We start from the raw sequence: 26846 nt of genomic DNA, 5'->3' as shown, positions 1-26846 counted from the left end.
TACTTTTGTAACTTAAAACGTTACTCTTCACTGAAGCCTTACAAGAAAAAGAAATGCTGATGGAAAAAATTAAGGGTATGTCTACTTTTTAATGATTCACTGCTATCCAAGACAGAATGATTTTGTTATATCCCTTATCTTAATGCTTTTTTCATTGTTCACAACATATTTCTGAGTTTTTTCCTTCCTTTTGATTTGATCAGCAAAGCCAAGATGAGCCTTTGAGAAGCAGAAAAGTGTTTGTGGGGCGCTGTACAGAGGACATGACTGAGGATGAGCTGCGGGAGTTCTTCTCTCAGTACGGGGATGTGATGGATGTCTTCATCCCCAAGCCATTCAGGGCCTTTGCCTTTGTTACATTTGCAGATGATCAGGTATTTTTCTCCTTAACAATATGTCCCGGCCGGGCATGGTGGCTCATGCTTATAATCCCAGCACTTTGGGAGGCTGAGGCGGGTGGATCACGAGGTCAGGAGATCAAGATCATCCTGGCCAATGTGGTGAAACCCCGTCTCTATTAAAATACAAAAAAAAAAAAATTATCTCGGTGTGGTGGTGCACACCTGTGGTCCCAGCTACTCTGGAGCCTGAGGTAGGGGATTCGCTTGAACCCAGGAGGCGGAGGTGGCAGTGAACTGAGATCACACCACTGTACTCCAGCCTGGTGACAGAGTGAGACTCTGTCTCAAAAAAAAAATATGTAATTTCTCTTGAACATTGCCCATCCAGCTAATTGCTATTCTTAGTTAAGTTTTCTGACCTTGTAAGATGTAGGGTGTATGGGCCTAGATGTTTGTAATACCTGTATCTGATATCACAAATATAACATTTTTAAGAAATCTAAAAGTAAATATACCTTTAGATAATTTTCAGTATGTGGCATTTGGAAACGTTATATACCCTTTTTTTTTTTTTTTTTTTTTTTTTTTTTTTTTTGAGACGGAGTTTTGCTCTTGTTGCCTGGGCTAGAGTGTGACAGCATGATCTCGGCTCGCTGCAACCTCCACCTCACGGGTTCAAGCGATTGTCTTGCCTCAGCCTCCCGAGTAGCTGGGATTACAGGCGCCTGCCACCACACCCGGCTAATTTTTTTGTGCTTTTAGTAGAGACAGGGTTTCACCATGTTGGCCAGGCTGGTCTCGAACTCCTGACCTCTGGTGATCCGCCCATCTTAGCCTCCCAAAGTGCTGGGATTACAGGCATGAGCCACCACGCCTGGCCAGTTTTTTGTATCTTTAGTAGATATGGGGTTTCAGTGTTTTGGTCTGGCTGGTCTTGAACTCCTGACTTCAGGTGATCCACCCCCCTCAGCCTCCCAAAGTGCTGGGATTACAGGCGTGAGCCACTGCTCCTGCTCCTGGCCCTTTTTTTTTTATTATTATTTTGAGACAGGGTCTCACTCTTGCCCAGGCTGGTGGAACACAGTGGTATAATCATAGCTCACTACACGCTAGAACTCCTGGGCTCAGCCTCCAGGGGGAGGATCCTCCAGCTTCAGCCTCCCAAGTAGCTAGGACAGATGCATGCCACTACGCCCAGCTAATGTGGCTTTTTTGTGGTTTTTTTTGATAGAGGCGGGGTCTCCCTGTGTTGTCCAGGCTGCCAGGCTAGTCTTGAACTCTTGGCCTCACACAGTCCTCCCACCTTGGCCTCCCAAAGCGCTGGGATTACAGGCATGAGCCACCATGCCCAGCCTATGTCTTTTGAAAATCGACTGAAATATCACTGCTGCTGTTAATAAAACTAAAAGCTGTATTGGGGGTTTAAATGAAATGAGCGTTCATTGCTTATTTTTCCTCTGGCTTTAGATAAATTAATGTTTGTAATCTAAGTTTTGTTGCTACTTTAAATATATGAATCAGTGGTTTAATCTTCTTTGTTTACATCCCTTATTTCTTATAGATTGCGCAGTCTCTTTGTGGAGAGGACTTGATCATTAAAGGAATCAGCGTTCATATATCCAATGCCGAACCTAAGCACAATAGCAATAGACAGTTAGAAAGAAGTGGAAGATTTGGTGGTAATCCAGGTGGCTTTGGGAATCAGGGTGGATTTGGTAATAGCAGAGGGGGTGGAGCTGGTTTGGGAAACAATCAAGGTAGTAATATGGGTGGTGGGATGAACTTCGGTGCGTTCAGCATTAATCCAGCGATGATGGCTGCCGCCCAGGCAGCACTACAGAGTAGTTGGGGTATGATGGGCATGTTAGCCAGCCAGCAGAACCAGTCAGGCCCATCGGGTAATAACCAAAACCAAGGCAACATGCAGAGGGAGCCAAACCAGGCCTTCGGTTCTGGAAATAACTCTTATAGTGGTTCTAATTCTGGTGCAGCAATTGGTTGGGGATCAGCATCAAATGCAGGATCGGGCAGTGGTTTTAATGGAGGCTTTGGCTCAAGCATGGATTCTAAGTCTTCTGGCTGGGGAATGTAGACAGTGGGGTTGTGGTTGGTTGGTATAGAATGGTGGGAATTCAAATTTTTCTAAACTCATGGTAAGTATATTGTAAAATACATATGTACTAAGAATTTTCAAAATTGATTTGTTCAGTGTGGAGTATATTCAGCAGTATTTTTGACATTTTTCTTTAGAAAAAGGAAGAGCTAAAGGAATTTTATAAGTTTTGTTACATGAAAGGTTGAAATATTGAGTGGTTGAAAGTGAACTGCTGTTTGCCTGATTGGTAAACCAACACACTACAATTGATATCAAAAGGTTTCTCCTGTAATATTTTATCCCTGGACTTGTCAAGTGAATTCTTTGCATGTTCAAAACGGAAACCATTGATTAGAACTACATTCTTTACCCCTTGTTTTAATTTGAACCCCACCATATGGATTTTTTTCCTTAAGAAAATCTCCTTTTAGGAGATCATGGTGTCACAGTGTTTGGTTCTTTTGTTTTATTTTTTAACACTTGTCTCCCCTCATATACAAAAGTACAATATGAAGCCTTCATTTAATCTCTGCAGTTCATCTCATTTCAAATGTTTATGGAAGAAGCACTTCATTGAAAGTAGTGCTGTAAATATTCTGCCATAGGAATACTTCTGTCTACATGCTTTCTCATTCAAGAATTCGTCATCACGCATCACAGGCCGCGTCTTTGACGGTGGGTGTCCCATTTTTATCCGCTACTCTTTATTTCATGGAGTCGTATCAACGCTATGAACGCAAGGCTGTGATATGGAACCAGAAGGCTGTCTGAACTTTTGAAACCTTGTGTGGGATTGATGGTGGTGCCGAGGCATGAAAGGCTAGTATGAGCGAGAAAAGGAGAGAGCGCGTGCAGAGACTTGGTGGTGCATAATGGATATTTTTTAACTTGGCGAGATGTGTCTCTCAATCCTGTGGCTTTGGTGAGAGAGTGTGCAGAGAGCAATGATAGCAAATAATGTACGAATGTTTTTTGCATTCAAAGGACATCCACATCTGTTGGAAGACTTTTAAGTGAGTTTTTGTTCTTAGATAACCCACATTAGTTGAATGTGTTAAGTGAAATGATACTTGTACTCCCCCTACCCCTTTGTCAACTGCTGTGAATGCTGTATGGTGTGTGTTCTCTTCTGTTACTGATATGTAAGTGTGGCAATGTGAACTGAAGCTGATGGGCTGAGAACATGGACTGAGCTTGTGGTGTGCTTTGCAGGAGGACTTGAAGCAGAGTTCACCAGTGAGCTCAGGTGTCTCAAAGAAGGGTGGAAGTTCTAATGTCTGTTAGCTACCCATAAGAATGCTGTTTGCTGCAGTTCTGTGTCCTGTGCTTGGATGCTTTTTATAAGAGTTGTCATTGTTGGAAATTCTTAAATAAAACTGATTTAAATAATATGTGTCTTTGTTTTGCAGCCCTGAATGCAAAGAATTCATAGCAGTTAATTCCCCTTTTTTGACCCTTTTGAGATGGAACTTTCATAAAGTTTCTTGGCAATAGTTTATTTTGCTTCAAATAAACTTATTTGAAAAGTTGTCTCAAGTCAAATGGATTCATCACCTGTCATGCATTGACACCTGATACCCAGACTTAATTGGTATTTGTTCTTGCATTGGCCAAAGTGAAATTTTTTTTTTTCTTTTGAAATCTAGTTTTGAATAAGTCTGGGTGACCGCACCTAAAATGGTAAGCAGTACCCTCCGGCTTTTTCTTAGTGCCTCTGTGCATTTGGGTGATGTTCTATTTACATGGCCTGTATAAATCTCCATTGGGAAGTCATGCCTTCTAAAAAGATTCTTATCTGGGGGAGTGGGCAAAATGTTGATTATTTTCTAATGCTTTGTAGCAAAGCATATCAATTGAAAAGGGCATATCAGCACCTTCCTAGTTTGGGATTTGAAAAGTGGAATTAATTGCAGTAGGGATAAAGTAGAAGAAACCACAAATTATCTTGTGCCTGAAATCCATTAAGAGGCCTGATAGCTTTAAGAATTAGGGTGGGTTGTCTGTCTGGAAGTGTTAAGTGGAATGGGCTTTGTCCTCCAGGAGGTGGGGGAATATGGTAACATTGAATAAAGTTGAATAAAATCGCTTACAAAACTCAGACTCTCACAATGCATTGTTAAGTATGTAAAAGCAATAACGTTGATTCTTTGTTGTACTTTTTTGTAACTAATTCTGTGAGAGTTGAGCTCATTTTCTAGTTGGAAGAATGTGACATTTGTTGTGTTGGTAGTTTACCTAATGCCCTTACCTAATTAGATTATGATAAATAGGTTTGTCATTTTGCAAGTTACATGTTTTAAACATTTATAAATGAAGTCATCCTTTAGACTTGTATTCGCCACATTGTTTCATTATTCAGTTTCCTCTGTAAAGGGATCTTGAGTTGTTTTAATTTTTTTTTTTCTGCATCTAAATCTGCATGATTTCCAAACCCTGTACCATCTGAATTTTGCATTTTAGCACTTGCACTATTACTCAGCAGCAGTAACATGGTAACACTTAAAATGGTACTCGGGGACCTCCAAAGACTAAACTGACAAGCCTTCAAGGAGCCCAGGGGTAAGTTAACTTGTCAACGGCATGGTTTAATCCCTTCTTTACACTTGTGTAAATTTCAGTTACTGGTCATAGAAGGCTTTCAATGTTGAGTAGCCTTTTATTAACATGTTTATGGTACTGCATAGATAATGGGTATTTATTTTACCCTAAGAAGATTTTGAAGTTTAAAAGTAAACTATTTGGCAAAGATTTGTTTTTAAAAATCTATTTGGTCATCTAAATGCATTCATTCTAAAAAATTTTTTGAACCAGTTAAATAAAAATTTTTTTTGACACCACAGTTTAGTGTCTGGAGTCTTACTGGAAAAACACGATTTCTTTTTATATGTGATATACAGATGCTGGAAAGTTACCTTTAAAAATTGAGTCTCTAAAGAAAAAAGAAAATAATAAAAATTGAGTCTCAAGAAGTTGTACTTTATATGCACAAGAGAAATGAGGCCAAGACTCACAGTAAGCTTTTACATAGAATGGTAACTTTTAGTTAGACTGAAAAACTTGAATGTTAGCTATTAAAACCTTTTAGGAAGGAATAGCCAGCTAAAATCAAATGAGATTTTTAAGGTTAAATCAGCACTTAAGTTGTGTCCTTAGTAGGAAAACCTTAGTAGGAAAAAGTGGGAAGTTAACTACTCCGTAATCCAAGAGATAATGTGTGGTAGTAAGAATGATTTTGTTGTTGAGTACGAGCAAAGTAGCCCCTGAGTGTGTATTAGGGTTCTGTACTTGATTCAACTATTGTGTGATCTGTGCTTTTGTTAGGCATCACTGTGCCCAAGTATTTCATGTTCATTGTAAAGAGGAAAAATACAGATTTATCTATAATGTCACCACTTATTTCTAATGCCATTTTTCATCTTGTGGAAATGCCACGTTTTGATTTAGTCTTCTGAATTTGAACATTATTCAGGTTATTTCCAATTGCTGGGATTAGCCTTACTGCTAAAATAAATTCTTAGCATTGGAATTGCTAGGTCAAAGATTATGCATTTTAAGGGCTTTTGAAATGTATTGCCAGTCTATGGCCTGCCACCCTCCCTGAACATGCCTGGTCGTGCTTAAAATGTATTGCCAAACAGTCCTTGGGAAGTTTATGTTGTCTTTAATAATGTGAAATAGTACTACTATTCACGTTCCTTTTGTCTGACAATTTGATAAGTGAATAATTGTATCCCACCATTTTGTGGTATTGGTTTTTAACATGGAAATTTTGGTCAATACCTGGGCTTGAAGTATCAGTGTTTCCAACCTACCTACCTAAAAAAGGGATTCGAGGTTATTCCTCAATCAATACTGCCATAATATATAAAGCACTTACAGAGATCAGTAAGAACAAGTTTAAAAACAGTCAAAGAGCATGGACAGGCAGTTTACAGAAATGCCAACAGCCAGTATGAAAAGAGACTGGCCTTTTAAGGTAGTGAAATGTAATTTGAGCAGTGACATTACACTGGGTTGGCAAAGGTGACTATCACTCTCGTGGCTTATGTCCCCTTGAGTCAATGGGTAAGGCTGGAATTAAACTGGCAAGTGGAGAAATGACAGCAGCCTCACCTGGAGTCGGTTTTTTTGGGTGGAGCAACAACTGCCATGTCCACAGTAATGATGAATGCTTCTCGGGCCACGTCGCTGCCAAGGTCTTCACAGGCATTTCTAAAAATGAAGAATCCTTGACTGACTGCAGACATGCAAGCTAAAAATTATTAATTATGTTCTCGATCCAGGGAATATACTTAATGACTTTTGTGTAGACTCCATACTGACCTGCTTCCCCACAATTCATGGAACCCCAGGACACTATTCCTCCGACAAACCACCTCTGTGTTTCACTATCTAGAAACACCAGTGCCCCTCCGCTGTCACCTCTGCAGCTGTCCTTGCCCCCACTTTCTAAGCCAGCACAAAGCATGTTAGCAGTTACACTTCCCCCTGGATAGGGTGGCTTTTCATATGCAGCAGTACATTTTTGATGGTCAACAATCGGTATGTCGACATACATTAGATTTCTAGCAAGAAAACCCCTTTGGGTTAATCCCCATCCAGATGCAGTTCCAATGTCATCTGTCCTCATAAAGGATTCAGCTTCTTTTCTTGGCAGACAAATAGGCGTGATGTTGCTATTGATTACAATTTTGTTATTCAATTTAATCAGTGCTATGTCATTGTCAAAGCCAGCATCGTGAGTATAACCTTCATGTATAAAAACAGCTTCAGCCCAGGCTTGTGTATAATGAGGTGATAGTCTCTTCAGGGCGCCCATTCGAATGTCCAGGGAGGATGCATCATGTTTTTGCTCATAAACGGCATGAGCAGCTGTTAGGACCCAGTTGTCATATAAAAGTGCACCTGCTGCTGTGGTTCCACCTAATATCAGGACTTGCCAAGGAAAATCACCAGGTTTTGCCTTTTGCCCTCCGTATATACGCCCTCCTGTTGTGCGGGCTGATAGTCCACAAACTGGGGAAAGAAGCAGATAGGTAGAGAGCCTTTGTAAAAATGTCAGTCGTGTTTTTCTTAAATTATGACCGCCTTGAAGTATATATTTGATGTCAACCAAAAATTATGTTACATGAATTGGTGGGTGACCACCTATACAGGCAAGTGAGGCTATTTTAAAACATCACAGTTCAAACACCTGATAAAACCTTTTGGTATTTCTTAGCTCCTCAGAAAATGAGATTAGTGAAAACTGACTTTTAGAAGTTATTTTGTTTTGCTAAAATAATTTGGTCTATAAGATTGGGAAAATTGGCCGGATGCAGTGTCACACCTGTAATCCCAGCACTTTGGGAGGCTGAGATGGGTGGATCACCTGAGGTCAGGAGTTTGAGACCAGCCTGGTCAACATGGTGAGACCCTGTCTCTACTACATATACAAAAATTAGCCGGGCGTAGTGATGGGCACCTGTAATTCCAGCTACTCGGGAGGCTGAGGGAGGAGAATTGCTTGAACCTGGGAGGTGGAGGTTGCAGTGAGCCAAGTCACACCACTGCACTGCACTCTAGCCTGGTCTATAAGAGCAAAACTCCATCTCAAAAAAAAAAAAAGATTAGGAAAATTAACAGGGCAGGCAGGCATTGCCTGAGCAGATGGACTAGATGATGTGCATAGGAATTAGAAGGACATAACGTTTTCATTGTTTCTGTTTTCCTACTTGTAAAATGGGTATTTATGTAATCCTAGAAAAGCACGAACTAAAGTCAGTATCAGGATTTGCAAAATTACTTTTACCTTTGAACATACAAATGTTTTAGAAATTAGAATGTTGCAGTTGTGGCTAGGACCCTGTGGGTTCCAAAATTTTATTTTTGGTCTAGTTGATTCTTCCAAACTAAGTTTTATTGTATCTTTATTGCAAATTAAATACGCCCATTAATGTAGCATATATGTTTGCTATTGTGGTAGTGTACTTGCATTAATACCTACAGACGTTGTGCTAGCCAAATACAGGTTTAAAAAAAACTAATTTGAGCCAAATCACGCAAGGGTAATTAATATATTATTATCTTCCTGGTTTTTTTTTTTTTTTTTTTTGGAGACAGTCTCGCTCTGTCACCCAGGCTGGAGTGCAGTGGTACAATCTTGGCTCACTGCAAGCTCTGCCTCCCGAGTTCATGCCATTCTCCTGCCTCAGCCTCCTGAGTAGCTGGGACTACAGGTGCCTGCCACCACACCTGGCTAATTTTTTGTATTTTTAGTAGAGATGGGGTTTCACCGTGTTAGCCAGGATGGTCTCAATCTCCTGACCTCGTGATCTGCCCACCTCGGCCTCCCAAAGTGCTGACTTTTTTTTTTTTTTTTTTTTTTTTGAGACAGAGTCTTGCTCTGTTGCCCAGGCTGGAGTGCAGTGGCGCAATCTCGGCTCACTGCAAGCTCCACCTCCCGGGTTCACGCCATTCTGTTGCCTCAGCCTCCCAAGTAGCTGGGACTACAGGCGCCCGCCACCACACCAGGCTAATTTTTTGTATTTTTTTTTTTAGTAGAGATGGAGTTTCACTGTGTTGGCCAAGATGGTCTCGATCTCCTGACCTCGTGATCTTTCCACCTTGGGCTCCCAAAGTGCTGGGATTACAGGCATGAGCCACCATGCCCGGCCCTGATTTGTTTTTTTAAAATCATTCTACAGAGGGGGAGGTTGCAGTGAGCCGAGATTGCGCCACTGCACTCCAACCTGGCGACAGAGCGAGACTCCGTCTGAAAAAAAAAAATCATTCTACTCAACTATTATCTTTGGAGCCAATTCTGGTTAAAAAAAAAAAAAACTATTAAAAGGCAGATTGCATTGATGTTTAAAAACTAGATGTTGAAAACAATTGCTTGGGGAAATTATTAGCTTTGAGTTTTAATAGCATTTTAACATAGAATAGTAACTCAACAGAAGAACTTGTGTTTATAAATGTATAAGTTGGTCAAGATAATTTTAAAAATCCTTTTTTTTTTTTTTTTTGATATGGGATTTCACTACTGTTGCCCAGGCTAAAGTGTAATGGTGCGATCTCGGCTCACTGCAGCCTCCACCACCCGGGTTCAAGCAATTCTCCTGCCTCAGCCTCTCGAGTAGCTGAGATTATAGGCATGCACCACCACACCTGGCTAATTTTGTATTTTTATTAGAGACGGGGTTTCTCCATGCTGGTCAGGCTGGCCTCAGGTGACCCACCTGCCTCGGCCTCCCAAAGTGCTGGGATTACAGGCATGAGCCACACCCGGCCTAAAAATCATTTAATTTTTTATGCTTGCCTAGTTATAAGGTCAAAAATAATCAAATGACTGATGCAGTCAGCACCTAACAACCTCTGTATATGGAAAGGGGGTAATGAGAACATACTATTTGGAAATAATAACTTAGCCTAAGAGCCAGGTGCTGAAGTTACATTTCTGCCTACCACAGCTAAAGCTCTCCTTACTGTCTCCTACCCAGTTCTACTTTCCATCAATTACCAATCTCTTGTATAAATGTATCCATTACCAGGCTCACAGACTGGGAGTGATTTTTCTCCTTTGGAGCTCGTCCAGAATCCATCAGCCTCACACACATATTTACCTGCAAATCATTGGAAAAGCAAAAATGTTTAACTGCATGTATAAGATGGTTGTCATTTGCTTGAATACCCCCTTGAAAAATGTTGATTCTTGAGCATCCATGGGAAATAGAGGTGTCTGAAGAACCATTTTACATGATTTCATAAATAGGAGGTCTCTGCATTACCATGTTTACTTGCAAAGTGGAAACCTTTTAGATGTGTAACTTGAATATGTATCAAGATCTCAAGTGCTTAATGATAAGGTTTTGACTTGTTAAATTAAACCATTTGGAATATATTGTGTGTTTGTAGTAGTCATTTACTAGATCTGTTTTCAGATTTTTGCAAATTGATATTAAAGTCACTTTAGCTATAATATTTCACTTAGCAGATGGGAGAAGTGGCTTTTAATCTTTTGTCTAGCCTTAGCCAAAAATGTTGGTTAAAGTTTATTTTCAGACCATGGGGGCTCAAGTTCCAAGTATTGCACACCCCCAACTTTGAAAAATTTGCATACCATCATTCACTTTGATTGTGTAGAAGGTCTCTTCACAGCTGTACTGAATCACAGCTTTGTAGGTGGTCACTCCAGGGCCTGTGATGTGCTCGGCTCGGCCCCTGGGTAGGTCATCAGGAGGACCACAGTCAACAACTAAGAAAGAAGCATGGGAGGGGGGAATCCATTGATCATTTCAATGCTAACTTTCCAAAGGTCTGGAGAAGCACCTTTGGGAGGCCAAGGCGGGCAAATCCCTTGAGCTCAAGAGTTTGAGACCAGCCTGGGCAACATGGCAAGACCCCCTCTCTATGAAAGATTAAAAAGCCGAGCGTGGTGGCACGTGCGTGTTGTCCCAATTACTTGAGAGGCTGAGGTGGGAGGTAACTAAATGGCTGAACTGAGGGGGAGTCATCCATGTGGAGGAAGAGGTGTGCCGCCTTTCCTAGAGAAAGGGAATTTGAAACCATCCGGAGCTCCTTAGCACCCTCGTGTCAAATATAAGATCTGCGGCCGGGCGTGGTGGCTCATGCCTGTAATCCCAGCACTTTGGGAGGCCAAGGCGGGCGGATCACAAGGTCAGGAGATCGAGACCATCCTGGCTAACATGGTGAAACCCCGTCTCTACTAAAAATACAAAAAAAAAAAAGCCAGGCGTGGTAGCGGGCGCCTGTAGTCCCAGCTACTCAGGAGGCTGAGGCAGGAGAATGGCATGAACCCGGGAGGTGGAGCTTGTAGTGAGCCAAGATGGCACCACTGCACTCCAGCCTGGGTGACAGAGCAAGACTCTATCTCAAAAAAAAAAAAAAAAAAAAAAGGTCTGCAGCGGAACAGCACATGACATGGCACAGGTTCGATGTAAAAGGTTGCAATTTAGAAGGCAATAAGGGTAGAAAAGGACACGATAGTAAGATTGGAGGAGCCAGGCTTGGTGGTTCAAACCTGTAATCAGCATTTTGGGAGGCCAAAGTGGGAGGGTCACTTGAGACCAGGAGTTCAGGACCAGTCTGGGCAATAGCAAAACCCTCTCTACAAAAGGTAAATAGGCTGGGCTTGGTGGCGTGGTCTCAGCTACTCAGGAGGCTGAAGCAGGAGGATCACTTGAGCCTGGGAGGATGAGGCCGCAGTGAGCTATGATCACACCACTGCACTACCGCCTGGGTGATAGAGACTTTGTCTCCAAAACAAGAAATTCAGCTTATTCTGATCCTTTTAATAAGTTGAAGTTTTTAGAAAGACCTGGAAGTCTTTCTAAAGCTCACTGGGCACGGTGGCTCACATCTGTAATCCCAGCACTTAAGAGAGGCCAGGGCAGCCTGGGCAACATAGTGAGACCCCATCTCTACCAAAAATTTAAAAGGAGCTGGGTATGTGGCACGTGCCTGTAGTCCAAGCTACTCAGGAGGCTGAGACAGGAGGATCACTTGAGCCCAGGAGTTTGAGGGTGTGTCACATGAGCTATGGTTGATCATTATCCCAGTTTGGGGTGTGTGTATTACCACATAAAGTTGCCCCCCTTTTCTACATACAGTAGTATATACTTGCTCACACGTGTGAATTGTGTGTAATTGGAGGGACACACACCAAAACGGTAACGATTAGGCCGGGCCTGGTGGCTCACACCTGTAATCGCAGCACTTTGGGAGGCCAAGGTGGGCGGATCACTTGAGATTAGGAGTTGGAGACAAGCCTGGGCAACATGGTGAAACCCTACCTCTACTAAAACTAAAAAAATTACTGGGTGTGGTGGCGGGCGCCTGTAATCCCAGCTACTGGGGAAGCTGAAGCAGGAGAATTGCTAGAACCCAGGAGGCAGAGGTTTCAGTGAGCTGAGATTGTGCCACTGCACTCCAGCCTGGGCAACAGAATGAGACCCTGTCAAAAAAAAACAAACACAAAAAAAAACAAAAAACAGTGGCTGGTCACGGTGGCTCACGCCTGTAATCCCAACACTTTGGGAGGCCAAGGCAGGTGGATCACTTGAAGTCAGGAGTTCAAGACCAGCCTGGCCAACATGGTGAAACCTCATCTCTACTAAAAATAGAAAAATTAGCTGGGCTTGGTGGGAAGTGCTTGTAATCCCAGCTATTTGGGAGGCTGAGGCAGGATAATTGCTTGAACCCAGGAGAAGGAGGTTGCAGTGAGCCAAGATGGCGCCACTCCACTCCAGCCTGGGTGACAGAACAAGACTCCGTCTCAAAAAATAAATAAATAAATATTAAAAAGTAATGATTATACTTGCATATGGTGGTATTACAGGTATTAAGATGTTCATAATTTTCTGTACTTTCCATCTTCTGTCATGAATATTGTTGCTTTCATACTTAGAAAAATATTGTCGGCTGGGCGCAGTGGCTCATGCCTGTAATCCCAGCACTTTGGGAGGCCAAGGTGGGTGAATCACCTGAGGGCGGGAGTTTGAGACCAGCCTGACCAACATAGAGAAACCCCGTCTCTACTAAAAATACAAAATTAGCCGGGCATGGTAGCACATGCCTGTAATCCCAGCTACTAGGGAGGCTGAGGCAGGAGAATCACTTGAACCTGGGAGGCAGAGGTTGCGGTGAGCTGAGATCGCGCCATTGTACTCCAGCCTGGGCAACAAGAACAAAACTCCGTCTCAAAAAAAAAAAAAAAGGAAAAGAAAAATATTGTCAGGCTGAGCGCTGTGGCTCATGCCTGTACTACTAGCGCTTTGGGAGGCCGAGGCAGGTGGATTGCCTGAGCTCAGGAGTTCAAGACCAGCTTGGGCAGCACGGTGAAACACCATCTCTACTAAAATATAAAAAATTAGCCAGGTGTGGCGGTGTGTACCTGTAGTCTCAGCTACTCAGGAAGCTGAGGCAGGAGAATTGCTTGAACCCAGGAGTCAGAGGTTACAGTGAGCTGAGATTGCACCACCACACTCCAGCCTGGGCAACAGAGTGAGACTCTGTCTCCAAAAAAAAAATGAAAAAAATATTGTCAAAGAACACGCTTTGGAAGCCTGAGGTAGGCAGATCACTTGAGGTCAGGAGTTTGAGACAAGCCTGGCCAACATGGTGAAACCTTGTCTTTACCAAAAAAATACGAAAATTAGCCTTGCGTGGTGGCATGTGCCTGTAATCCTAGCTACTCAGGAGGCTGAGGCACGAGAATCTCTTGAACCCGGGAAGCAGAGGTTGCAGTGAGCCGAGATTGTCACCGCACTCCAGCCTGGGTGACAGAGTGAGACTCCAACTCACACACACACACACACACACACACTCTCTCTCTCTCTCTCTCTCTCTCTCACACACTTTGGGAGGCCCAGGTGGGCAGATCACCTGAGGTCAGGAGTTCGAGATCAGCCTGGCCAACATGGTGAAACCCCATCTCTACTAAAAATACAAAAATTAGCCAGGTGTAGTGGCATGTGCCAGTAGTGCCTCCCAGCTCCTGGGGGTGACTGATGTGGGAGAATCGCTTGAACCCAGGAGACAGAGGTTGCAGTGATCTGAGATTGCACCACTGTACTCCAGCCTGGGCAACAGAATGAGACCCTGTCTCAGAAAAAAAAAAAAAAAAAAAAAAAAAAACCTTGTCAAAGAACATACTTTTCTAAAGCACCTACCTTCCCTAGTAGATTGGTTCTGTTTTAACCTCTAAGAATGCACTGAGAGATGGGTAAAAAGAAGCAAATTTGAAATTCAAGCGCTGATAAATGGATCATTAAAAAAAACCCAAGGATCCGGGCACAGTGGCTCACGCCTGTAATCTCAGCACTTTGGGAGGCTGAGACCGGTGGATCACTTGAGGTCAGGAGTTCGAGACCAGCCTGGGCAACATGGCAAAACTCTGTCTCTACAAATAATACAAAAATTAGCCAGGCGTGGTGTCAGGTGCCTGTAGTCCCAGCTACTCAGGAGGCTGAGGCAGGAGGATTGCTTAAGCCTGGAAAACAGAAGTTGCAGTGAGCCGAGATCACACCACTGCACTCCAGTCTGGGCAACAGAGCAAGACCCTGTCTCAAAAAAAAAAAAAAGAAAAAAGAAAGTAAACAGAAAACCAGAGAAGCAATAGAAGCAGCAACAGTAGCAGCAGAGGGAGTTCCGGGCGGTTATGGGGCCTGTAGTCACCACACGACCGTACTGCTGCACGTGGGCATTGGCTGGTCCCAAGATCCATCTTTCTGACAAACTGCAGTAAAGGATTTCAGGGGCAAGTGACCCTAAAGAAGAATTCAGAATATATTAACTTGCTTGTTTATATCATAAAATCACTCCCCAAAGCTGTGCTCTCACAGTAGTTCCTATTCTAGTGTTTTACGAGGTGCTCCTGAAGGGGGTGGCAGCACACATGACTAGTATCTGTGTGTGCTGGGGTTGGGGGGATGCCTGGCACATGGACGCACTGCCCCACCGCCTCGGTGCACATCTATGCCACCTAGGTTATGTATTTCATCGCTCAACAGGTACTGGCATTTTACGAATCAGATGGAACCTTTGCAGCAATTTATAATTTTTTTTTTGCTTTTCACTCTAATACAAAAACATGTCAGATCTCAGCCAGGTGCAGTGGCTCATGCCTGTAATCCCAACACTCCTGGAGACCAAGGTGGGTGGATCACTTGAGGCAAGGAGTTTAAGACCAGTCTGGCCAGCATGGTGAAACCCTGTCTCTACTAAAAATACACAAAAAATTAGCCTGGCATGGTGGCGTGCAACTGTAATCCCAGCTCCTCAGGAGGTTGAGGCAGGAGAATTGCTTGAACCTGTGAGGCGGGGGTTGCAGTGAGCCGATATTGCAACACTGCACTCCAGCCTAGGTGACAGAGTGAGACCCTGTCTCAAATCATCATCATCATCATCATCATCAGATCTCAACATTTCTGCATCTGATGCTCCACCATTTCTTTATATAAAGTGACAGAGGGCCAGGCGCAGTGGGTCACACCTGTAATCCCAGCACATTGGGAGGCCGAGGTGGGAGGATTGCTTGAGCTCAGAAGTTCAAGACCAGCCTGGGCAACATAGTGAGACCCCCACCTCTACAAAAAAGACAAAAATTAGCCAGGCGTGTTGGCGCGTGCCTGTAGTCCCAGCTATTTGGGAGGCTGGGGTGACAGGATTGCTTGAGCCTGAGAGGTCAAGGCTGTGGTGAGCCGTGATCGCGCCACTGCACTCCAGCCTGGGTGATAAAGTGAGACCCTGTCCAAAAAAAAAAAAAAAAGCCAGAAGACTGTGGTGACAAGTTTGAGAAAGCAGGTGTGATCAGACTTGGAAGTGTGTCCATGTATCTGTCTAGCCTGTGGCCATTAGCTGGAGGAGGGCTACTAAGAATTCTTTTGTGAATCATCTGTGTGCTGTCCATCAGCTTTCACTGCCAGCGTCATTCACAGGGAAACATTTTTCGACTTGCTAAGATAATGTTTTTCTAAAATCAAACATTAAAATAAAAGAAGATGGCTCTGGCAGAAACCCTGTGCTTCAAAGGATTGCAGGACTTCTTGTGTTAAGTCAGAAACTAAAGAGGTTTGTGGTCCGAGGAGCTGTGGAAAAGAGCCTGCACAAGAAGTTTGCAAGATGGGAAAAGTGTCTCATTTTTTTTTTTTTTTTTGACCCTCCACAGGACTGTGGATTGCATAGCTAGCTATCGTTCCAATGTTATTACTTTTTACCACTGGGATTCCATGACAATTTTGAAGAACATAAAGAGGACGTGTTAATTTCTTACCTGTGCCCCTAAAGCAACATGTTAAGCATTTTTTAAAATTATACTCCTCCCTTAACAGTGATCACTATTTATAACTTTGCAGAATATACTCTTTCCCGGGGCTGTCTACTTTTTCGTGGGCCCAGGAGTTGTTTCATGGAAAGGTCATTTGACCAGGGGGAGAACTTTAATTTTATGCAAGGCAGGGCACATGGAACAGGATAGCAAACTCATCTTTCTGTCATTCCAGCCACTTTACGAAGAGCTGCTGTCGTGTGTGACCAACAGAAAAGTTGTCCGTTTTATTTTATTTTATATATATTTTTGAGACAGAGTCTCGCTCTGTCACCCAGGCTGGAGTGCAGCAGTGCAATCTCAGCTCACTGCAACCTGTGCCTCCCAGGCTCAAGCAATTCTCCTGCCTCGGCCACCCGAATAGCTGGGATTACAGGCGCCCGCCACCTACTAATTTTTGTATTTTTCGTAGAGACGGGGATACTACCTCGTCTAATTTTTGTATTTTTAGTAGAGACGGGGTTTCACCACATTGGCCAGGCTGGTCTCAAACTCCTGGCCTCAAGTGATCTGCCTGCCTCTGCCTCCCAAAGTGCTGGGAATACAGGTGTGAGCCACCGCGCCTGGCCAAGTTGCCCATTTTAATCACCAGCTTTCCAAAATAGCTTTAAAAGAAAGGGCTCGCGTATGTAAATTTAAAGTTGTGTATAAAGAAAGAAAGAAAACAGGGCAGGATTCAGAATCAAATTTTCCATAGCCACCCTTTTTGTCCTCTGAAAACTTATTTCTTGGCTTTTTATCATTTAAAGATAGACGAAATCATGCTGACACACGATTTTCTCACTTTTCACATATCTGCAGATAGAAATATGTTTACATTTCAAAGCAATCGTCATTGATCGTGGTGTACTTAGTCTTGTTTTAACTCACTTGCAGAAGCTCATAGCCAGTCTCGCAAAAGATGGAGAAGCTGTCTTTCAGGATGTACTTGGCTTGCACAGGTGAAACGTGGCCATTAGGTGGCGCCATCGGATAAGGGCAAGGCTGCGCTGCGCAGAGGAAACCAGATTTATTGGTTTTCATGTGGTCTATGGCAGCCAAGACTGAATCGAGCCATCTGAAGTTCTTAGTTTATAAAGAATACTTAACATGTAAAGAGAGCTCGCCTTACGTGGGGTAGGGTTCTTTAAAACCAAAGGCAAGATTAAACTCTCAGGTGCTTTTGCAAATTAAGGTTTCTTGTTTTCCCTGGGACTGAGCAAAAGGTATGTGAGAAAGCTGGGTATGTGGGAAGATGGTGCAGTCCCCATAAATAGAACATCTGCTCCATGCCAGGAACTTCAAAGCCACGGCTCGAAACCAAGAGAGAATGTAACTCTGAGGAAAAAAGCTCGGGGGAGGCTTTGGGACTTGCATGAGACTGGAGCTGGGTTTAAATCCTAGCTCTCCATTTCCCAGTGGTTATGTGTAACCTCTCTGAGTCTCAGTTTCTTCATCTGCAAGATGGGGGGGTGGGTGATGATAATAGTTGCCCCAGGGCTGTTGTGAAGATCAAATACAAAGCACCTAGGCTAGTGCTTGGTGGAGCTGTAATTAACCCTCACAGCAGCCCTGTAGGAAGGCTGTCATGGCATGGGGAGAAAAACAGGCTGACAGACTTGAAACTAAAGATCCAGGCTGACTTGGGGAGCCTCAGGCTTCTCCTCATGAGCTGCATTCCACTTTGGCCCCCAAACCCTGGCCTCCACTCACTCCAAGGCTTCAGTGCTCCCCAGCTGCCCCTAAAAACCCACTGGTCAGTTTCTGAGTCCTCTCCTCCCTCCAGCACCTGCTAGCATCCAGTGATCCCTGCCAAGCTGCTGGGGCAGCTGGGTGCACCTGGGTGCCCCTGACCCAGCCTGTGGCCTGGGGAAGCTCTCAGTCCCATGCAGGTCCCAAATTCTCCCCTTGAGGAATCAATCTCCAGGGACAGCCTTGGTGGACCTGTGGAGGCCCAGGGCTTCTAGCACTTGGTGTCTGTCATGAGGAAGAGGTGGTGGAAGTTCTGGTAGGGCCTCAGAGGGCAGAGCCAGGGCCAGTGGGGGTGGTCCTGAGAGGTAGAGTGTGTAGATCCTGGCTGCATACTTCTCAAGCTGTGGCTCTGGTGCAACCCTCCATGCTCAGAACTCCTTTTTCCCCTGCCCCAACTCATACCCACACTTCACCTTCCACAGCTCCACACCCTGAAGAGTGAAGCCTCTAGGCTTTTGCACATACTCTTCTGCCACCTACAACTCTGTCCAACACCCACTTATCTTTTAAATTCAATCTCAGCGTTTCCTATTCAAGGATAGCTTCCTAGCTCCTAGCCCCTGTCTGGTGAGGTCCTCCTTCAGACTCTCACATTGCCCAGTGCTTGGCTCTAGGCTGTGCTTGCCACAGGGCTCTGGTTATGTTTCTATGACTGTTCCCTCACTGGACTGAGCAGAGGCTGTGGAAACTGTGGCTTCCACATTACATATCCCTGGTAGACATCCATAGGATGGAACGATGGGTGCATGGAAGGATGGTGGATGGATGGATGGATAGATTGGTGGATAGAAGGACTGGTAGACAGAAGGATGGGTGTATGGATAGATGGCTGGTTGGATAGAAAGATAAGTAAGGTAAAAGAATGAGTGGATGGACAGATGAATGGCTGGAAGGATGGATGAAAGAATGAATGGATGAATGGATGGATGGGTGGGATCTGTAGGTAGAAGGATGGGTGGATGGATAGATGGATGGATGGATGGATGGATGGATGGATGGATGGATATATGGGTGGATATATGGGTGGATGGGTGGATGGGTGGATGGATGAATGGATGCATGGATGGATGGATGAATAGGATTGGTAGGTAGAAGGATGGGTGGGTGGATAGATGGATCGCTGGAAGGATGGATGGATGGATAGATAGAAGGATGTGTGGGTAAAGGATGGGTGGATGGTTGGATGAATAGAAGAATGGATAGATAGAAGGATGGGTGGATGCAAGAATGGGTGGGTGGGTAGGTAGATGGATAGAAGGATGGATGGATGGATGGATGGATGGATGGATGGATGGATAGATGGATGGATAGATGGATAGGATGGGTGGGTGGGTGAATGGCTGGAAGAATGGGTGGATGGATAAATGGATGGGTGGGTGGATGAATGGATGGATAGGATTGGTAGGCAGAAGAATGGGTGGGTGAATAGATGGACAGTTGGAAGGATGGATGGATACATAAAAGGATGTGTAGGTAGAAGGGTGGGTGGATGGTTGGATGAATAGAGGAATGGATGGCTAGAAGGATGGGTGGATGGAAGGATGGGTAGGTGGGTGGGTAGATGTATAGAAGGATGGATGGATGGGGCTGGGCGCAGTGGCTCACACCTGTAATCCCAGCACTTTGGGAGGCCAAGGCGGATGGATCACGAGGTCAAGAGATCAAGACCATTCTGGCCAACATGGTGAAACTCTGCCTCTACTAAAAATACAAAAATTAGCTGGGCATGGTGGCGCATGCCTGTAATCTCAGCTATTCTAGAGGCTGAGGCAGGAGACTTGCTTGTATCCAGGAGGCAGAGGTTGCAGTGAGCTGAGATTGTGCCACTGCACTCCAGCCTGGCAACAGAGCAAGTCTTTGTCTAAAAAAAAAAAAAAAGGATGGATGGATAAGATGGGTGGGTGAATGGCTGAAAGAATGGGTACATGGATGAATGGATGGGTGGGTGGATGGATGGATAGGATTGGTAGGTAGAATAATGGGTGAATGGAAAGAGGGATGTCTGAAAGGATGGATGGATGGGTAGATAGATGGATGGATAGGATTGGTAGGTAGAATAATGGGTGGGTGGATAGAAGGACAACTGGAAAGATGGATGGATGGATGGGTGGATGGATGGACGGACGGGTGGATGTGTAGGTAGAAGGATGGGTGGATGGGTAGATTAATAGAAGAATGGGTGGGTTGGTGGATAAAGGATGGATGGATGGATAGAAAGATGGGTAGGTAGAAGAATGAGTGGATAGATGGATGGCTGGGAGAATGGGTGGGTGGATGGATGGATGGATGGGTAGGTAGGTAGAAGAATGGGTACATGGATAGGATTGGTAAGTAGAAGGATGGGTAGGTAGATAGATAGCTGGAAAAATGGATGGATGGATGGATGGATGGATGGATGGATGGACAGATAGAAGAATGTGTAGGCAGAAGGATGGGTTGATGGGTAGATGAATATAAGGATGGTTGGGTGGAAGGATGGCTGGGTAGGTGGATGGATAGAAGGAAGGAAGGGTGGATGGATAGAAGGAAGGAAGGATGGATGGATGGATGGATGGATGGAAGGATGTGTTGGTAGAAGGAAGGGTAGATGGGTAGATGAATAGGATGGGTAGATAGAAGGATGAGTGGGTGGAAGGATGGATGGGTGAGTAGATGGATAGAAGGATGGATGGATGGATAAATGGAAGGATGGGTAGGTAGAAGGATGATGGATGGATAGATAGATGTCTGGAAGAATTGGCAGATGGATGGATGGATGGATGAGTGGATGGATGGAGGCATGGATGGATGGATGGATGGATTGGTAGGTAGAAGGATGGGTGGGTGCATAGATGGACAGCTGGAAGGATGGATGGGTGGATAGATAGAAGGATGTGTAGATAGACGAATGGGTGGATGGACAGATGAATAGAAGGATGAGTAGATAGAAGAATAGGTGGGTGTGTGGAACGATGGATGGTGGATGGATGGATGGATGGATGGATGGAATGATGGGTAGGTAGAAGGATGAGTGAATGGATAGATGGATGGCTGGAAATATGGGTGGGTGGATGGATGGATGAATGGATGGATGGATGGATGGATGGGTAGAAAAATGGGTGGATGGATAGATAGATGGCTGGAAGGATGGATTAATGGGTGGATTGATGGATGGGTAGGATTGGTAGGTAGAAGGATGGGTGGGTAGATAGATGGATAGCTGGAAGGAATGGATGGATGGATGCATGGATACATAGATGGATGGATGGATGGATAGATGGATAGATAGCCAGATAGATAGATAGATAGATAGATAGATAGATAGATAGACAGACAGACAGATATGTAGAAGGGTGGGTGGATGAGTAGATAAATAGAAGGATGAGTGGATAGAGGGTGAGTGGGTGGAAGAATGGGTGGGCGGGTGGATGGATGGAAGGATGGATGGATGGATGGATGGATGGATGGATGGATGGATGGATAGAAGTATGTGTAGGTAGAAGAATGGGTGGATGGGTAGATGAGTAGAAGGATAGGTGGGTGGAAGGATGGGTGGATGGGTGGTTGGATAGAAGGATGGATGGATGGATGGAAGGATGGGTAGATAGAAGGATAAGTGGATGGATAGATGGATAGGTGGAAGAATTGGTGGATGGATGAATGGAAGGATGGGTGCATGGATGGATAAGTAGGTAGAACAATGGGTGGTTGGATAGATGGATGGCTGGCAGGATGAGTGGATGGGTGGATGGATAAGATTGGTAGGTAGAAGGATGGGTGGGTGGCTATATGCATAGCTGGAAGGAATGGATGGATGCATGGATACATGGATGGAAGGATGGATGGATGGATGGACAGACAGGACGATGGGTGTATGGATGGATGGATAAAAGGATGTGTAGGATGGGTGGATAGAAGGATGGGTGGATGGGTGGATGAATAGAAGAATGTGTAGGTAGAAGGATAGGTGGATGAATAGATGGATAGCTGGAAGGATGAATAGACTGATGATAGAAGAATGGATAGGTAGAAGGATGAGTGAATGGATAGATGGATTGGATGGATGGATGGATGGATGGATGGATGGACGAAGGATGGGTGGGTAGAAGGATGGCTGAATAGGAGGATGGATGGATAGGATGGGTAGGTAGAAGAATGGGTGGATGGTTGTGTGGACAAAAGGATGGATGGGTGGGTGGATTGATGGATGGTTGGAAGGATGAGTGGACAGAAGGATGAGTGGACAGAAGGATGGGTGGGTAAAAGGATGAGTGGATGGGTGAATGGGTGGTTGGAAGGATGAGTGGTGGAAGGATGGCTGGGTGGCTGGCTGGAGGGAGGGACAGCGGGTGCTTCCCCTTAGAGGACTGCTGCCTCAGACCTCAGACACCACTAAACCTGGTGTCCCTTCCTAGTCCTGGCCCAGAAGGAGCCCAACACTCTACAGCTCCTTGACACTCCAGGAGAGAGGGCAGCTCTGTGCTTCCAGCCAAGATCTGAGACCCACTTGCTCACCTGTGCTCGTGTAGTGGATCTTCCAGCCTGTGTGTTCTCCTGATTCATCTGTGACAAAGGTGACGGTCACTGTGTTGCTTTTTGTTTCAATCCTGTGGGGCAATGTCTTCCCACAGAATGGGCCATGTTCTTCTCTGTCTGTCTGAATCTGAGAAAGAAGCTCATGAAAGCTGGGGAGCAGCTGCCTGGGTCTGGCTGGGCCGGAGGGAAGTAACCCACCTCCTCGGCAGTTCAGGGACAGCCAATGAGGCCAACCCAGGCCACGGATCTGGGTGCCCCTCCCCACTCTGCCTCCCACACTTGTACTCAGAAGGCCCCAGCCTTGGACCCCCATAGAGCACCTGAAGAGGTGGGGGTCACCGAGGGTGACGGGAACGTGGTGGGGGCCGTGCTGCAGGAAGTAGGGGGTGCAGCTGGGCTGAGGGGGAGGATCTGGGACAAAACGAGGGGCCCAGGAGCCAGACCTTGAGAAAGTCGTAGGGACACAGGGTTTCAGGGTGCGTCTCCACATCGAAGGACTCCACAAAGTCCAGAATGACACTGAACCCCTCCTCCAGCCTGATGCTGTAAGTGCAACTGGAGAGTTTGGGATACGGCCGTGGGTATTCAGGGCTGCTGAGCTCCCCAGACCGCTGGGTGAAGACCTGGCCGGAGCACAGGGCTGGAAGGAAGGAAGGTGGGGGAGTGACTTGGCGTGCCCTCTATCAGCCCTCGCACCAACAGCAGGGTGGGTGCCTTGGGGAGCAGGAAACTGGGACAGGGATGTGGCTGGGACATCTACATCCCTGGGTTGGGCTGGGCCCTGCAGGTGGCCAGCCCCTGAGGCCTACCCAGAAACCAAATGACCCACCCGATGGCTGAGGGGCCACTTAGAGAGGGAGTTTCTCTTGCTTTGAGGCTGTAGCTGAAACAGGCAGCACTCGGGATGGATTGCATGGGCCTTCACTCACACCCCCAGGGAGCGTGGTGGTGTCCTGGGCCAGAGTCGCAACCCCAGGGTGGGGGCTAGAGCATTGAGTTCCACCAGGCTCTGCCGGGGCGGGAGATGGGGGTGGATGGACACACAGGAAGGAGGAAGAAGGGACACTGTCCTTGGTCCCTGGGAATTCGGGAAAAGAGAGGAGCATCTCCTCCAGCCTAAGGGCCCCTTTGGCTCTCCCCTAAATTCCCCTACAGCCACCCCAGCGATTCCCAAGTTTATTCATCAGGGGTCTCCTACCCGAACCCAGCCAAGACCAGCCAGCCCCCTGGGTTCCTGGAGGAACCATCTGGAAGAAGGATCTCTCATCACCCTCTTTCCCCAGGTCTGGCCCCTGCCCTGGGGGCAGCTCCTGGAAGTTCAAGGCAACAGTGATCATGACTGAGTCTGGTCCTCTCCTTCCTCGCTGGAACAGCTGATGCTGCTGCCACGGGCGGGGTGTCAGGCTGGGCTCCATCCCTCAAGGAAAGCTTGGTCCCCATCCCATACCACCACCCCACCCCCAGCTGCAGTTGGGGGCATTTGAGTTGTGAGGCCTCTAGGAAGTGAGGAGCCCCAACATTGCTTGCTTTCTTCCACGTGGCCGTGCCCTATGGGGCAGTGGGAATCACCCCTGGATTTGCGGGGGACCAGATTACCCCTCAGTGAATATCTCCCAGCGTGTCTCCTCTGTGGGTTAGGCTCCTCCAGGCCAGACCCTGAATGGGGGTGGTTCAAGATTACTCTGGGCTCAGCTTCTGGGGACCTGGACTTGAGCGAGGCCCTGCCCCTCTCCAGGCCTCAGTGCCCCATCTTCAAAATGGGGAGTAAGGCCAAGGAGCCTGTGGCCCCATAGAAGAGGCTCCCACAGACCTGGGATTCATGAGGCTGTGAGGAGGGTAGGCAGAGAGGAGCGCACCCAGCCGCCTCCCGACCCTCCCACCCCAGAGACACGCGGCAGCAGGTGGGGTGGAGCCAGGTTTATTATTGGGTCCATGGGGGGTGAATGGGAGTTGGGGCACAGCCATCTCAGCCCGACCCGGAGCTGAGGCCAGCAGGCTGGCTCTGGCTTCTGACCTGCTGGGCAGGCCGGAGCTCCGGGGGAGGCTAGAGGCTCTGCTCTGGAAGACAGATCAGAGAGGCAAGGAGAGACACCAAGAGGGAGAAACCGAGTCGGGGGAGGCAGGATCAGTGCCAGCAGGTGGGGCTGCCCACGCCCCAGAGCACCGGCCGGTCCCATGGTGCAGGGATGGGGTCCCAAGGAACCAGGGCTAGATCCCCCCGACTCTCCCGTGGCTACATGAGGGGTTCCCAGAGCCCAGGTGGAGCCAGGTACACAGTGGGGTGTTAGAATTAGTCTCAGTCGCTAGGACAGGGTGGCACTGATGAGCCTGGCTGCTGAGAGGGGAAGCAGGGCTGAGAAGGGGAGCTGGAGGCAGCAGGGCCTAGAAGCACCCAGTGTCCAGGGCCCAGGCCCTCCGTACCCCTGGGCAGAGCAGCAATGGCCCTGAGGAGCCCCGTGTATCCCAGGAGAGGGTGCGTTGGGGCCCAGGCAGCCTCCCTCACCTGAGCAGGTGCGCTTGTTACGGTGCAGGACATAGCCTGCGCGGCAGGAGCAGTAGAAACCGCCCAGGTGGTTGTGGCAGTGGTGGTCGCAGGTGGGCGCCTCTCCCGGGGCCACCTGGCACTCGTCAATGTCTAGGGGAGAGGCAGGGCCAGGCAGGCCGTCAGGAGGGAAAGAGGCGGGATCCAGCCTAGACTCCTCCCAGGAGATCCATGACCTCAGAGTGGACCTCAGAGGAGGCCTCATCCTGTCTAGGGCGGGGGACTGGTGCAGGGCCAATCACCTTACAGGCCTAGGGTCGCTGCAAGCTCCCAGCAGCGCTGGGAGAAAGATGCAAACATCACCTCTGTTAAACCAGCGGGAGTTTCAGTGTCCGGCCTGAGGCCACCCAGGTAGTGAGGGGAGTCAGTCAAACCCAGGGGGCGGGGCTACAGCGCTGAACCCTTGCAGCAGCTTCCTAAGGAACAGAGAAATTGAGCCACTTGCCAGAGGTCACACAGTTGGTCTCTGCAGGGACTGGGATCTGAAATCAAACATCCTGGCAGCGCTCCCGCTGGCAGGGCCCCACTTTGTCAGCTGTAAATGGGGCCCTCAGCCCCTGCATTGTTTTCGTTTTTTGTTTTTTGAGACGGAGTCTAGCTCTGTCGCCCAGGCTGGAGTGCAGTGGTGCGATCTCAGTTCACTGCAGCCTCCGCCTCGCGAGTTCAAGCAATTCTCCTGCCTCAGCCTCCCTAGTATAGCTGGGATTCCAGGTGCACACCACCATGCCCAGCTAATTTTTGTAGTTTTAGTGGAGATGGAGTTTCACCATATTGCCCTGGCTGGTCTTGAACTCCTGACCTCAAGTGATCAGCCAGCCTCGGCCTCCCAAAGTGCTGGAATTACAGGCGTGAGCCGCTGCGTCTGGCCAGTCCCTGTGTCACTTGAGGCGATACTGTCCTCAGATCCCTGGCTCAGAGTTGGCGCTCAGCCCATGTGAATGGAGGTCACGGCTGTTTTGGTCTTTGCATTGTGGATGATGTCAGGCCAGACACCCCTCCCCTGCCCTGGTGGAGGTGGGGAAACTGAAGGCAGGGCTGCCTGGCCTAAGACAGAGTTACCCCCACAGCCAGCTGCGCAGACTGAGATGTCGCAGGCCCCCTCTTGGCTCACCCTCGGCTGCGTAGAAGGCCTCGAACCCCGTGAACGGCTTCTCGTTGGAGTAGTCGGAGCGGAAGGTAATGTCCAGGCTGGAGCCCAGCGAGTAGAAGGTGTCGTTGCCAGGGGCCCGCTCCGTGTCTGTGCTCTCCTGCCCGCACAGCGTGGCCAGCACCTTGGCCCCCGAGCTCAGCTGTGGGGTCAGGTGTCACAGGGAGGGAAGGCAAGACCCAGGCCTGATCTGCCTCCTGGCCAAGCCCGGCCCCTGCTCCCAGGTGTCCCTGAACCCTGGCTACTCCTTGGGGACCCCCAACCCTGAGAGACCCCAGCCCTCCCATCCTGATGGCACCTTGACGAAGTCGTATTTGCAGAGGTGGGAGAGCTCCAGGTCGAAGTGGGTGAAGTAGAGGCGCAGGCGGTAGCCGGGGGGTGCAGTCAGGGTCCAGCGCCGCTCCTGGTCATTGGCGTACTCCCCTGGAAAGCCGGGGGATGCCAGGCGCCCGAACACAGGTTCAGGCCACTTCGAGCCCAAGGGGGTGGCCACCGAGCCACACAGCAGGCCCAGGAGGGTCAGCAGCCTATGGGCAGGGCAGGGGCGGTGAGGGTCCAGGCCTGTGCTCCCACCCCACACCCTGCAGGGAGGCTATGGGCGCCCACCTACCTCATGGTGTGCCCGTCCAGCTGGCCTGGACTGGTCT

The 26846-nt window shown here is 47.3% G+C and overlaps 2 protein-coding genes across 3 annotated transcripts in view; one reads left to right on the top strand and one right to left on the bottom strand.

Annotated features, from left to right (window-relative positions):
- TARDBP (TAR DNA binding protein) overlaps window positions 1–5275 on the top strand; it is a 12871-nt gene extending 7596 nt beyond the window's left edge. The window contains 2 exon segments of the mRNA NM_001134125.1: window positions 204–374; window positions 1903–5275. Of these exon segments, the coding sequence (NP_001127597.1) occupies window positions 204–374; window positions 1903–2433 (702 nt within the window). The 3' untranslated portion in view covers window positions 2434–5275.
- Window positions 3422–26846, bottom strand: MASP2 (MBL associated serine protease 2). Of its 2 annotated transcripts, XM_024253165.3 has the most exons (11): window positions 26810–26846; window positions 26498–26726; window positions 26164–26341; window positions 25014–25145; window positions 22954–23150; window positions 22490–22637; window positions 17135–17253; window positions 14627–14705; window positions 10538–10672; window positions 9966–10040; window positions 3422–7452 (listed from the first exon to the last, which is right to left on the bottom strand). In XM_024253165.3, exons 1-11 carry the CDS (start codon window positions 26812–26814, stop codon window positions 6689–6691), a joined length of 2061 nt encoding a protein of 686 aa, XP_024108933.2. In that variant the 5' UTR covers window positions 26815–26846; the 3' UTR covers window positions 3422–6688. The 2 variants fall into 2 exon arrangements, with proteins under 2 accessions (XP_024108933.2, XP_002811552.1); XM_002811506.3 differs by lacking the exons at window positions 3422–7452; window positions 9966–10040; window positions 10538–10672; ... (2 more) ...; window positions 22490–22637; window positions 22954–23150 and adding an exon at window positions 24413–24568.

The sequence above is a fragment of the Pongo abelii genome, chromosome 1, assembly GCF_028885655.2.
Source record: "Pongo abelii isolate AG06213 chromosome 1, NHGRI_mPonAbe1-v2.0_pri, whole genome shotgun sequence".
Classification (NCBI taxonomy): Eukaryota; Metazoa; Chordata; class Mammalia; order Primates; family Hominidae; genus Pongo; species Pongo abelii.
The sequence above is the reverse complement of the archived record's forward strand: the minus strand, read 5'-3'. Positions and strand labels throughout refer to the sequence as shown.